The sequence below is a fragment of the Balaenoptera borealis genome, assembly GCF_965194805.1.
Source record: "Balaenoptera borealis genome assembly, chromosome: 2".
NCBI lineage: Eukaryota > Metazoa > Chordata > Mammalia > Artiodactyla > Balaenopteridae > Balaenoptera > Balaenoptera borealis.
This window is the reverse complement of record NC_138867.1, coordinates 19,297,589-19,312,988: the sequence shown is the minus strand read 5'-3', so window position 1 is coordinate 19,312,988 and position 15,400 is coordinate 19,297,589. Positions and strand designations below refer to the sequence as shown.

General features: G+C 35.0%; 1 protein-coding gene across 1 annotated transcript in view; it reads right to left on the bottom strand.

Annotated features, from left to right (window-relative positions):
• LOC309623105 (cadherin-12-like) overlaps nt 1-15,400 on the bottom strand; it is a 301,450-nt gene that overhangs the window by 35,902 nt on the left and 250,148 nt on the right. The window contains exon 7 of the mRNA XM_082379619.1: nt 9,517-9,770. Coding sequence (XP_082235745.1) covers nt 9,517-9,770 — 254 coding nt within the window. The remainder of the gene's footprint in view (nt 1-9,516; nt 9,771-15,400) is intronic.

The window sequence follows — 15,400 nt, the reverse complement described above, 5'->3', positions numbered from 1 at the left end:
GTCATGGCAGTTTTCTCATTATTAAAAATATGGACAATAATACCTGGGTAAATAAGTAAAGAATGTGATTATGCCTTTGCTCAAGGTCTTCCCATGAAGCCTTGCCAAATTCTTCTAGGAAGCATTTATTGCTTCCTTATTACAAAATTCTATATTCTTACTTCTTTCATCTTATTTACCTATTTCGATTTGTATTAACAGTCTTTCTCAAATGAGAAGAGCAAAATAATTGTATTTTGTTTTCATGATTATACAGAAAGTTTCTTTAGAGTAGGATTAAATTTATTGTTCTATCCATTTCTTGTACTTGCATGTATGCATTTAATTATTTTATAAGGATATCTGACTTTTCCTCTTAATAATGACCTGATCACATTCACACATGGAAATATTTGTTTTATATATTTTGAGTATTTAGACATATTTATTCTGAAGTCTTTTTATATAGCTTTATCACAACTGTTCCCTTGAACTGAATCAAATGCCTGTCGTTCCTAATCAAGTTGGATTTATTTACTGTCACTGGATGCCATGGCCAAATGTCTCTGAAGAAAGATGCCATCTTAACCAGAGTCATTTACCATTTGATACCCAAATATGGACACCATATTTGAAAGAAAGCTTTTATTTACTGTTTTGTTTTGTTTTTTTTTTTTTTTTTCTGGTAACTGATCTTTCATTTCCTCCTGTGATTATCTACTCTTTAGCTCATTTCTCTCTGAAAATTACTCACATTCTCTTATTAAATAATCTGGGGCAGCTTATAAACTGGATCCTGATTATTACAATATTTTCCATGGAGAAGGATTTATATCTATTTATGATATATTTAAAGTAACTAATCTTTAAAAAATCAAAATAATTAAAACATTTCAAACAACTGTGAGAAAAGGGCTATTCTCTAAGAGCATGTATATAAATTATAGAGAGAAGGGAAAGAGCTATGAAATTTGCACTTACATAGAGCACTCAGCACTTTGAGAGAAAGCAAAGAAACTGAACCTCTAGCAGGTAAAATGTAAACCCAAAACATTTAAGTCAGTAATAAAGATCACAGACTTGGACATTCCTTCATTCTTAGGAGTTATGTGAAGCATAACAAGATAGCCTCAAAAACAGTTCACCATCCTAATATCTGGACATGCAGCCACTGTATCATTAGAATACTATAAAATGTCTTAAAACAAAAGCAAATTCGTCATTGGCTACCAAGATCCAATCCTCATAAAAATTAGAGCTGTAGATCTGTATCACAAATCCACTGAATTTTGTCAATAAATTCTTAGTTATGTCTAAATCTTATAATGACTTTGTAGTTGTCTAGAAAAATAAAAAGTAATAAGTAATAAGATTTTTTTCCATATGTACAAAAAATGTCAACAAAAGAACTGTACATTTTGTTTCTATATTTCCAGCCTGAACAAGGTCAATTTTCTCATAGTTGAATTAAACATTTTTCAGATTTAGTTAAAGTTATTGTCAGGTTTAAACCAGGGAAACCTATGTAAGTGTATAGAATTCTTGCAGGTATATAACAAGGCCCATAGTTATCATATCTTAAAGAATCAAATATTGTACATTTTTTACTGACTTGTTTTGAATTTCTGTCTATTTTGTATAAGAAGCTACTAAAAACTATGAAATTTATTTGTATTTTCAACAATCCTAGAATTACAAAGCAACTCAAAAACCTAGATAAATATTTAGATTAACCTTTAGCAGTAGAGCAATTAGTATTTTGACCTTTAGAATCTGGCTGCTTATGTTCAAATTATTTTCCCATCTTTACTGAAGACATGATTGGGTCTTCCTGGGCCTCAGTTTATACCGCTGTAAAATAATAGCTGTGATGTTTAAAGAACTGTGACCAAAGGGCTCAGCCCAAAGACACATACAAATAAGTTATTACAATGTCACTATATGTTGTTAGTTAATTGCCACTGAAGCAAACAAGAGTAAACTTGTTCATCTTGGTACATGTTCTTTGCAACAGCTCCTCTTATGTTGATCGTCAATGAATACATCATTTGAAGGGGAAAACAAGTTTATTCACAAAGGAATTTCTCATTCTCCACAATTAAGTTAAATTCTCCATCAACAACTTCTCAAATGAGTTACTCTTAAACATTCAGTTGGTATAAATGTACAGAGAATGCTCTTTTCTCCAGTGCAAACAAAATAAGCAGAGTATACTAGTAAAGGTACTTCCTTTCTTTAATATTGTCAACTGCAAATGCAATCCCATCGTAAGAAGGAGATTCTGATGGATGAATAATTTGATAAGCACCTGTAGGAAGCTTACATATAGTCAATTGTTTCACTGGAGGTGGCTTCTGCTGAGTTTCTGGGCAATGGTTAAGCAGGAAGATTAAGGAGAGATTACAGATATGCAAATCAAGTCACTGATAAATTAAACAACTCAGAACTAGCATTAAAAAAAATCTGAAAATGAGGTTTACCAAATCTCAACTTTTTTCTTTACCTTTGTGCAACAATTCTATTCCCTCCAATTAAAATAGTTTCTTACCCTCTATTTCATCTCCTTCATCTTAGACTTTTAAGAATGTATATTTTGGAGAAAAGTCCTTTACCAGATGTGTCTCTTGCAAATATGTTAATATTCACAATGTGAATGTTAACTGAAAGAGATAAGGTAAGCAGTACTCAAAAAGGATTAACAATTTTATCTTAATACTTATATAACCTTATGGGTAAAATGTTTTTTCCCAATTGCTATCAGAACTTTCAGTATTTTTTAAGAGAACAGGGCATAAAAATAAATTATTTTGCTCTCTGTTAAACAATAGAAACTAGAATATGAAAGAGTAATTAGAGTTATACCAAACAAGTAACTGGACTCTGCATAAGAAAGCATTTTTAAAGCTCACCTTACAAAAAGCGTGTTAGTCTCTTTATCAGAAACTTTCATGAATTACTTAATTAATTCTAAGTGGGGATAACAACTGGCATTTAACAACAGCTAGGACTAAATACCACTGAAAGAAATATTGTAAATTTTTAGATCATTTGAAAGTGTATAGAGAACGTAAGTGGATAAAAAATGCAAAAATGTAAAATAAAAAGAATAGAGATATTGTGTACAAATGGTAGACATGGAAAGAAAAAGCAGATAGAAACTTATATTATAAAATATTTCAAAGAAACTACAGGAAAAAAATAAAAAGGAGTGTGGAATTTAGACATTGCAGTAGTAGCTAAACATGTTAACATGTGGGGAGTTTGCCCTATTTGACTTTTTCACAACTGTGCTACACTTAGTGTTTAGGACTCGAGAGAGAGAGAGAATTATTTTTTGAAGTTGAATTTTGTATAATGTCTACTTGCAAATGCACTGATAGCATTTAGCTTCCATTAATTCTATTTATAGAAGCTAAGGAAACAAAAAGCCATTTTACCAAAAAAAAAGAAAAAAAGAAAAAGTATATTCTTGACTACATTGTGATAAAATAGCAGAAATTAAGACCTATAAAGATTATATCCAAACACCCTGGTCTACAGACCCTTACAAAATAAAAAGACCTATTATATTTATATATCTAGGTCTAGATCTAGATCTGCTTATAATCAATTAAAAATTATAAATGCACACATATACATACATAAACATTCTACATTTCATTAACTGGTTGCTTTATATATTAGGATAAATACATCAAGAAAATTTTAAAATTAAATTAATTTTGCATATAGTATTTGAAAGAACAAGGAAATATTCTTAACTCTCCAGCGCCCTTTCATTTTCTGCGTTTTGAAGATGGTGGTTAAAAAAGTAAATATATATTTATGCAATAAGCTAAAAATGACAAATACCATGGTAGAGTTATATAGTGTCTTTAGTGAATATGAAAGATGTGTAAAAGACAACAATGATAAGAAGAAAGAGAAGTGAGTTAGAATAGCAGTGAGGATGCACATGGTTTTGCCACCTAAAATGGCAGAAGTCTAGGATGAAGGCCATGAAATAGAGGGCAAGATACTGTTTTAATTGGACGGAATTTAGTTGTGTGAACAAAGGTAAAGAGAAAAGTGGAGTTTTGATGACCCTCATTTTCAGATTTCTTAATTCTTGTCCTGAGTTTTATAATATTTCAGGTTTGCATATCTGTAATCTCTCCTTGTCATCCACAGGTAGCCATTGCCCAGAAACTCAGCGCAAGTTAGACTCAGTGAGACAACTGAGTATGTATAAGCTTCATACATGCTCTTAACAAGTAATGCATCCATCATAATCTCTCTTTTGCAATGAGATTGTATCTGTGGTTGAGAATATTAAAGAAAGGCAAACCTTTTGTTGCTTATTTTTGTATGCACTGGAAAAAAATAGCATTCTTAAAACTGAACAATATGAAAACAAACAACCCAGTTAAAAATGTGTCGAAGACCTTAACAAACATCTTACCAAAGAAGATATATTGATCCAAATGGCAAATAAGCACATGAAAAGATGCTCCACATCGTATGTTACCCAGGAAATGCAAATTGAAACAACGATAAGGTACCACTACACACTTAATAGAAAGGCCAAAATCCAGAACACCAGCAACACCAAATGCTGGCAAGGATGTGGAGCAACAGGCCTTCTCATTCATTGATGGTGAGAGTGCAAAGTGACACAGCCACCTTGGAAGACAGTTTGGTGGTCTCTTACAGATCTCAACATACTCTTGCCATCTGATCCAGTAATTGCACTCCTTGGTATTGACACACAGGAGCTGACAATTTATGTCCATGTTAAAAACTTGTAGATGGATATTTATACAGCTTTATTAGTAATTCCTAGGACTTAAAGAACACTCAAGATGTTCAGTAGGTGAGTGGATACATAAACTGTGGTACATGCTGACAACAGAATACTTTTTAGCACTAAAAAGAAATGAGCTATCAAACTTTTACAAGATATGGAGAAAGCTTTATGTAAATAGTAAGAGAAAGATGCCCATCTGAAAAGGCTACATACTGTATGACTCCAACTATATGACATTCTGGAAAGGCTAAACTATGGAGACAGTGAAAAGGTCAGGGATTGGTGTGGGGAGGGATAAACAGAGCTCAGAGGATTTTTAGGGAAGTGAAAATACTCTGTATGATATTACAATGATGGATACATGTCATAATAAATATATTCACAGACTGTACAACACCAGGAGTGAATCCTAAAGTTAACTATAGACTTTGAATGATTATGATGTCAATGTAGGTTCATCACTGCAATAAATGTATCCCTCCAGTGGGGGATGCTGATAAAGGGGGAGGCTATGTATGCGTGGTGGCAACGGGCATATGAGAAATCTCTGTATCTTCTCTCAATTTTGCTGTGAACCTAATCTTATCTTAAAAATATACAATCTATAAACCATTTTAAAAATAAAACATTATATACCGATACCTCATTTAATTCTTAAAAAAATCTTGTTAAATAGGAGAAAAATAGAGAGCCAGCAAGTTTTCAAGTTTTTAATTTTTACCATTTCATTAATTAATATTTAAAGTAAATTATGTATGTTGCTCTAGGATTTCACTTGATAAGTGGGGCCTCTGTTTCTTCTCATTCTCTAAGCTTGTTTTGTATTTGAGCTTAGGTTTTTGCCCACAAAACAAGATTTCTAGTGTATTGGAAAGGGCCCTCAAATGAAAATCGCCTACTCTGATAGCCTCCTAATCCATGATGAAAAAATCAATTTCAAGTGATACAAAAATGTTTCCAAAAGTGCATTGAACAGACCAGATACGGAATATAAGATAATTTTAAGTGGGACTCATTTAGACATTTATGTTTTAACAACCAGTTATTAATTATTTTATGTATTACTTTTTACTTATGATACTTGATAATGGTTTTCTATTTATTAACCAATTTCACTACTTGATTTTATGCGATGGGTTTTTGTTGGACATATCATCAAACAAAAGGAGGTAACTTGAAAAATAAATCATTCAATTGTTCTACTAAATACTATAATAATTTACACATGGACGTTTATATACATAAAATAGATTTTAGTTTACATTATCAGTATCTTATCCAACCCATCTTACAAGGAGTGGGTTTAGAATGGAATTGTCCATTTTCTCATTTTATACAGAAAAATACTTTGATTAAATTTTATTTTGAAATTCATTCATAGGATAACTAAGATTTTTAAATGTTTGGAACAAAAGAAAGATAGCACATACTGAGCAGAATCATCCACTGAAATCTCTCTGTAACTTAAATCACTTATATCCAAAACAAATATTAATTTCCGATGTAACTGCATAGTCACCTGTTTTAAATTTCATTTCTTAAGAGACTGTCCCCACCTCACTAATAGTAGGTACACTCATTACACTCCTATTGGACTCACTAGAAATCATTCCCATAAACTATATAATAAGAGTGTCAAAGGATATAGAATATTAGAGACAGGAAATCAGTTCATCTAAAGGCAAAGGCTAGAAGAGCAAAGGAAACAATAACTAGAAATTAAGCTCAGGACAAGAGGGGACAGGATATGGTATATTTGGGGGCATTACACCTAACTGAACCTTTCTTCTAAGGTTTTGCAATCCCCGGTTAATGTCATTGCTTTGTGACTCTTTGCTGTGCTCAGTGATGATGAAGTAATAATATTTATAAAATACCCAGTGGTGTGGAATAACCTAATCTTAAATTAATACCTTCCACAATAACCCTATGAAAAGGGTAATGCAAAGCAGTAAATGCAGTAAAGCAAAGGAAAACAAACAGAGCATACCTACACATGCCAAGTAATTTGTCATTTTGATGCTTATTTTTTATAACATATTTTTACTATCATTCTTAAGTGAGCGAACATGATTTCAGACCAAGAAGAGATGACCCACACCCCACATTCCTCACCTGACACGATTCAAGTTTATTGTTTACTCCAAGAACATGAAAGTAAGACAACTTTCATGTTGATTCAAAAGCTCCTCTGTCTTTTGACAACCCCTCACGGGGATCAATTAAATCCATCTCTGTCTACAGCTTCAGTGAGTCAGGCTGCTGCCCATTAGAAAAAAGACTGGGGATACTATTTCATGTCACATAAAGTAGCACCTGTCAGACACTAGTTTCTGTGACATCAAAAACAAACAAACAAACAGATAAAGAAAATAGGCTTGTAGCTGGAGAATTTCTCTAAAATGTAGGCTTCCTTTATTCTTCACACCAGGGTCTTGATCTAATCATTTTCTTATACTTAGAAGTTTGTAATTCTCACCTTACCTTTACCAGGTGGTATTTTTTTACTTGTCAACTCTCCGATTTTTTGGTTTTAAAGTATTTCATTAAAATAATATTTTATTCATATCTCGACCTCATCATGCTATTATCAGTATTCAAAATAGAACATATGGACTTCCCTGGTGGTTAAGAATCTGCCTGAGTTCAGGGGACACAGGTTTGAGCCCTGGTCCAAGAAAATCCCACACGCAGCCGAGCAACTAAGCCCGTCTGCCGCAACTACTGAGCCTGCGCTCTAGAACCCATGAGTCACAACTACTGAGCCCTCATGCCACAACTACTGAGCTTGCGCTCTAGAGCCCGCAAGCCACAATTACTGCAGCCCGCATGCCTAGAGCCCGGGCTTTGCAACAAGAGAAGCCACTGCAATGAGAAGCCCGCGCACTGCAATGAAGAGTAGCCCCTGCTCGCCACAACTAGGGAAAGCCCACGCGCAGCAACGAAGACCCAATGCAGTCAAAAAAATAAAATGAAATAAAAATAAAGTAAAATAAAAAAATAGTACATATAGTAAATTAAACAACTTAGCATGTTCCCTAAGATATTGTGTCCCACTATGTCCCACAATTCTCATCTATTGAACAGTAGAGAATTTCAATCCATGTTTATTTACCTTTTTATTACTTTTTTACAACCTTCAATATTTCTTCCATTCTGTTTACATTCTTGAAATTACCTGTGAATCCACTCAGCAGGCATTTTCCACTTTCACAGTGACCAGCAGCACACTCAGGGTGTTCAGGAACAAGATTGATGGATGATGACAGATTAATGTATAACAACTACTAACGTAGCAGATTCTTGAGCATGCCCCTGTGAACACTGGTAATAAATAGACTTCTCTGGAGTTTAACTGACAGTGAATCATGCCGTAATATGAGCATGTAGAACAACTTGAACCCAATGAGGAAATGAGCCAGCATTCAACCTGACGTGTAGGGGCACTCAATAATTGCTCTTTTTCTTCCCTTTCCCAAGACAAATGTGCTTTTTTAGTTCTCTCTTGATCACAGACATCCTTCAAGAAGGAAAGTGTTCAGGCGACTTTGGGGGGTGGATGCAGACAAGTACAAAGAGCAGAGCTTTCATGCTCGCAGCCATATCCTGAAATTTTTCTCTGTGCTATGAATGTGTTGAGGCTACCGCCGAAAGGATGATGCTTTTTTTTTTTTTTTTATCATTAATTACCCCATGGCTTAAAATCTTGTGCGATATATGTCTATGTATTTTTCCTATGTCGACAGAGTGGTGTTTTGCTTTAAAAGCCTACTTAATGTGTTCTTTGGTGTGGATTTTGCATACTATAAGCTTCAACCCTTTGGAGTTAGAAGATTCGGAACAGATCACACGTTTCTCTCTCTCTCCTTTTAGTTTGAACCTGCTAATCCCAGATCCCAGTCCTCCCCTCCCCCACCCCTCCCCATCAGCAATCGCAACGTCTGTCTGTTCCTGTTTCGTACATATGTTCATTTCTTCCTTTTTTTTCTTTCCACCCCCCCCACCCCCAGTTCTTGTAGGCACGTGGGCACCTGAACAAGTCTCAAAATACGTTGTAGGATCGATTTATAAGGGAGGAAAAGGGAATCCCACCACGTTTCAGCAATGCAAGTGGCATTTATTGGGGGGGGGGTGTATTTTCTTACTCTTTCTTGTTCCATCGATTGCTTTGTTGACTCACTACCAAGCAGCCTTATGCCAGTAAGGAACTCCTTGCCAAGTCTGGGCTTTGAGCAACTCCACAATGCCTCTTACCTTAAGACTGACTCTAATTGTGCTTCCATCAGCATATACAACTGCCACAGTGAAAAAATGAGCTGCAAATTTAAAATGGTAAAACAATCTTTTTCAAGCAGTAACTTTGGGTAAGAGACAGAGATTTTAGAATAATTGAAAAATGTATTATATATCTATGATATTTCAGGCACCGTGAAAGTATCTTAATATCGTTATTCATGAGAATCATCCTCTTAGGCTTACTATTAAATCCCTTTTGTGGATAAAAAAATTGAGGTTGACCAGCATGAGTGACAAGCCCAACATCAGGCCACTACTAAACCCTGTTACAGGGATTGATACCAGATGTTTTTGTTCAAATGCTATGTTTTTTCTTCTATTCTTATACTTACTATGTACAGTGATTCCATTTTCAAGCACTGTATTCTCTAAATAATTCATGCAAGCCTGGTCAGAGTGTTGTTTTATTTTCTTTCTCTTTCTGACACAGAAAAGAAAACGTTTCTTTTTCTTACCTTACGGCACTGCTGCCGACATCGAGGTCTTGGGCAGTGACGGCGCCAATGATGGTCCCAACTGGAGTGTCTTCGTAAACCTCCATGGTGTAGAGGGGCTTGCTGAAAACCGGCGGCTCGTCCACATCCAGCACGCTGACCTTCACTGTGGCAGTGTCCTTAAAAGGGCCCGCAGAGTGAAACCGGTGGTCAAGGTGCAGGTTGGAGGCCTCTACTTTAAAAGTATAAGCCTTCTTTGTCTCAAAATCCAATGGCTGTAGCGAGGACAAATCAAAAGTGAGGAGATACATTCATACAGGATGTGGCAACGATGGTGGACAGAGTAATTTGCAAGTTAATATCAAATGGTCATTTTCCTTTAATAATTAGTGGGTAAGGGAAGTACGAGTTAAACATTTTAAGAAAAGAGTCGACCAGTTGTAGAAGTGTCTGGGTAACTTGTAAATGTCATCAGCTGCATACATTAAAATGACATATGCACACATATGTGCTAGATAGGGCTTATTCCTTTCACGTGAGTGGTTACAACTGCAGGAGATCAAGTACCTATTAAGGATGCTCTTATCCAGTACTGACATCTAGTGGAATCAAGCAGTAATTAAAAATACAACAAAATTGAAATGATACTTTTAGATTCCAGCTAAAAATTTGGTGTAGCAAACTATGTTTTTTTCTTGGACAATTTTTATTATTTTGACAATAGTATCCTTTTCTATTGAATACTTTTGAATGTCTAGGTATTTTTGCTGCCAAGGACTATATCCAGAGTTTTGGTCCTTTGTGTTGTCAGCATTACACATAGAATTAGTAGGCACGGTGATGCATGATCAGGATATATGACCAAGAATTAAGGCTTTGAACATATAGGATTAAAGAACAACATGAGACAAAATATTTGGATGTAATTTGTCAATGGAGTCACTGATCCTTGATTTTTCACTTTACACTGCTTATATTTACCTTTTTCTGAATATTAGTTTTATGTTCCCAATAACTGGAAATATTATATTATAGAAATATGATGTTGCTGTAGTGCTTTATTAAAACGAATACTTTACGGTCACTGGCTGTGACTTCTAATCACCTATGACAAACTAAGACATGAAATGAACATTAACATAGTTAATTAACATAGTGATTTTCTGGGACCTTTAGAAGTTTCTGTTTTCTAAATTAATCCCCTCTGGTATGACTCCCATGATGTGTTAATTGCTGTGTCAACACATCTCTTTTTTGCCTCAGTACACCTGGGGGAAATAAAGTGGGTATATTTCTCTCTTTTAAGGACAAGATTGCTGTTTTATGCTTTTCCTGTGAAGAAGGGAAAAGAAAAGAAAGAAAATCACCGTGAAATCCTTAAAAACTCACAAATCTATAAGTTTATTATAGCAAACAGTAACACTTATTGGACTTGACATTAAGTCTCTTTCACAGTAATTTTCACTCAGGGGGATCTATGTTTATCTTCCCTGTAATCATTCCCCTTATTTTGTTTAATTCGTCCAAGTTTTATTCATGTATTTCTTTGCCTTGGACTCAATGCTTTCTTTTAGTTTTTATATTTTTATTTATTCAGCTCATACCTGTTTACATATAATACTGATTTTCTTCAATTTCTGTCTTCTTGCTAAGACTTTTCATTTGTCTTAAAGCAATATAAGTTATTGGCTAATATGCCAGGGTTGATATTGGGGCTGTTGATTACACAGATAGAAACATAATATCTGGAAAAAGAGATTATGATGCTACGGTTTTGATCAGCCCACAGTTTGACTACAGGGTTTTGTTAAAGGATCAGGCTCAAGAAAAGACAACCAATTGCCAGAATAGGGTAACAAAATATTATTCAAACCCAACATACAAAACTGTTACAATTACTGGGAATGTTTATCCTGGAATGAAGAAGACAAGAGACAAAAAAGGATACACCTTTTCAAATATTGAATATCAGTTAGGGTTATTCTATAAGTCTCTCAATAGGGAATTAACAATAATTTAAATTATTAAACATGGCAACTTTAAGCTAAAAAAAGAAGAAATCTCTAACAAACAAAACCATTCAAAACTAAACTAATTTTAAAAAGTGTTGATTGCCTACATGGTGGTAAGACCTGGGATACATTCCAGGAGGACAGAAAGAGGCAAAGATAAATAAGGTTTGCCATCTTGTTTAATGACTGAGTTGTTTGAAGAAGTAGTAAGTCTCCCATCATTTGATGTATTCAAGAGAAATCGTATGCCATAAGAGATACCTGAGTGATGTATAATTTATAAGCTGTACAAGCTAGTTTAAGTTAAAGAATATATAGAAATATACTTCGTGTTTTGTAAACTCTAAGTGCTCGATGAATGTTAAACAATATAATTTTTTATCATAGTTACCCCTAACTTCTAGTGTAAGACGATTTTGACTTTATCACCTCGGGTCCTTTTGCCTAGAAGGCTAGTTGAGCTGCTCTGGCTGATACTTACCCCCTTCTTTGGCCCAGAATTAACTTCTCTTAAAATGTAGAAATTAGTACCAATTGTTCTTCCTTTCCCTCTCTACTTCTCCTAGACATCGGAATGCTTCTGATTGTCTGTAGGATTAGGCAAATTCTTTCTAGACAAGATCTCAATTTTATTTACCTAGTTAATTAACATGTCACTGCTATCTGATCGACTTGACTCCCCACTTTGGAGTCCATTTCAAACCCAGGAATGAAGCGAGAATCTAAAACCTTTTCTACATTTTGTTTTAGGAGATTAGACATAATCTATGCCTTTTAAGAACTCCTGACCTGTCACAGCAGACAAGTATTTAGTGGGCAGGGTGATAAAGAGTGAGATGAAAGAAACTTTCTGTACATACAGATATTCTTTTATGACTGAAAACTTATCTCCTGCAGTGATCAAACAACTGAAGAAAATTGTAGGAGAAATGCCACAATAATATCCTAGAGGACCTTACCTCTTCGTGACCCTGGCCCTTAGGCAATGCCATTGCATACAACTGGATAGCTCAGAAAGAGCAAAAAAAAAAATCAATACCAATCTCTCTCTAGTTGACTTTATCCAACTCATCTGACAGACTACCCTCCACCCTTTGTGGAGGGGGTGGGGTGAGATGGTGCCGAGGAATGAAATTCATCTAACTTTGCAATCAACAAAAATCCTATTATTTGAAACAAGTATAGAAAAAAAAGGATTTTTTATTATTGTTAGGAAATGAATCATATTCCATAACAGAAATCCATTATTATGAAGTGGAACTAATTTAGCTCTCGCACAATAAATAGAAAACTTTGTAGTACTGCTTGGGGTGCATTCAATTTTATGAACCTTTCTAGAAAAGTAAGAAAATGATTGATTAAATAGAATTTAGTTGAGTAGTTCCTTTCTCCTCAGGATGTTTCGATAAAGGAAGGTTAGTGAAACCAGAATTTTCAGGAAACAATTCATATCGTAGGGAGTTGTACGGTAAGAAACCTAAACTGTGAAGAAATGGAGGGACTTCCCTGGTGGCGCAGTGATTAAGACTCTGTGCTCCCAGTGCAGGGGGTCCAGGTTCAATCCCTGGTCAGGGAACTAGACCACATGCATCCTACCACTAAGAGTTCACATGCTGCCACTAAGAGTTCGCATGCTGCAACTAAGGAGCCCAACTGCTGCAACTAAGGAGCTGGTGAGCCTCAACTAAGACCTGGCGCAACCAAATAAATAAAAATAAATGAATAAATTAAAAAAAGAAATGGAGTAGGATATATTTAATTGTTCATTAGAATATAAAAGAAAAAATTGGGCAAGATATAATCTTTTTGATTCTTTGTTTTTAGCCACTTTCTCTGCTTTTACTTTGCTGAGGTCCAGGTCATGAAAAACTACATAAAATATTAATGTACCAAAAGATTTTCTCATTTCAAAGAGGGATGAGCAATTTTTGACATAAAATACAAAAGAATAATTCCCTGGGCTCTTCCAGGCCTCATCACGTTTCCAGATAATGTTGAGTGAAAATGGATAGCTAGAGTTATATTTTGAGGAATTTGAAAAGCAGCTTTGGTAGACAGAATTCCCAAGGTGTCCCCAAGATTCTTACCCCCAAGGACAAGATAACCTCTTCTATAATCTCTTGTAAAATTTGCTGCCCTTGAGTGTGTGACGGGCCTCTGAACTGAATGGGGTATCATCCCATGAATTTGTTAAGTTTTATGGAAAAATAAATTATTGAAATATAATCAAGGTCTTTAATCACTTATCATTCAGTTAATTACAAGGGAGATTTTGCTTGAAGGGTCTGATGTAATCACGTGAGCGTTAGTAGAAGGAGGTGCTACAGATGATCTCCTCCTGGCCTTGAAGAAGTAAATTTGTGATGTAGGAGCCCACCTGACAAGTGCCTGGGGTGCCTCTGGGAACTGAGACTGGATCTTGACCAACAGCCAGCAAAAAAGTAGGGTCCGCAGTCATAAAGCCATAAAGAAATGAGTTCTGCCAAAAGAAGTAATCTTGGAAAAAAACTCTATGCCTCAGATCAGTCGCAGCAGTGGCCTACACCTTGATTTCAGCCTGGAAGACCCTGAGCAGAAAACTCACTTATACTATACTCTGACCCACAATTGCTTGTGCTTTCATCGCTCTTTACTTTCTGCTCTCTCTACTGGTTCATTTTTTATGATGAACATGTACCATTTTCACCATCACAGTAGAGTCCTCACTCTTAATAAAATGTATCCTTTAGAAATGACTCTACTCTCTCAGTCATATCATAGGTCTTAACAGTCAATGGAAAGGAAAATTGTCAATGAACCCAAATAACTGAAGGCTGTAAATGTATCTGAAAGAGAAGATGCTTTTCAAGACAAGCAACAAGAAAGCAGATTTATACCAGGCTGAACAAAGATAAAAAGACACTAGGAACAAGCTCTTGTAAGGGAGGTTTATGATACGAGGCTGAACTATAAAGATAAGACTTTCAGATCAAGCATCATTTTAAAGGAAAATCAAGTTCCTCAAACTTAATTTTTTTAACAATACAGGAGTCAATTTATTTATTCCTTGCTAGACTTTCCTATTAGCTAATAAATTAGTCTAAAACTCTACCACTACTCAAGTCTCATATTAAATCATCCATAGATGATGTCTGTACCTACTTCTTTAATTGATTTATTCAAGTTAATTTAAATCTGCATAAATTGAATCAAATATTTGATTAGATTTTATTTTGTCACAGTAGGAATTGAGGATATCTTGGTTCATGAGTTAAATTAAGTCCATTTTTTTTAATAGAGAGGGAGAGCCAGAACGAATAATAAGTAAATAATACTTTTCAGTTAGTGGTAAGATTTATGAGGAAAATAGTGTAATGGGACAGAAAAACAATGGTGGAGACATTCCATAGAGCAGATAAGATGTGCTTCTCTGAGGATGTAATACTGGAAATGAGATGCAAAGAAACAGGCGTGGGGAAATCAGAGGGAAATAAGCCTGAGGGAAGAAAGTAAGCACAAAATTCCTGAGGCATTTTATTCCTATTTTTAACAAATATTTCTTAAATATCCTACTGTGTGCTAGACATCATTATAGATGTCAGAACTGGACAAAGCAGACAAAAATCCCCCATGGAGCTTGCTCTCTTCTAGGGTTTGATGGACAACAATAAGATAAATAAGCAAATGGTAGCATCCCAAGTGGTAATAAGTGCTATGGAAAAATCCAAAACTTGGAAGACAGATGTATTGTGTGTGTCAGGGGTAGATGGGGAAGAATGCGTGCGTGTTTATGTGAGAGGGAGCTATGGGAGGGTCTGGTATATCCCGTCATCACTGAGGAAGAAATTCAACTCAGTTTCACACATACAAAAAATGTCAAGCAGTTATTTGATGGATAAAAGTTGTCACATTAT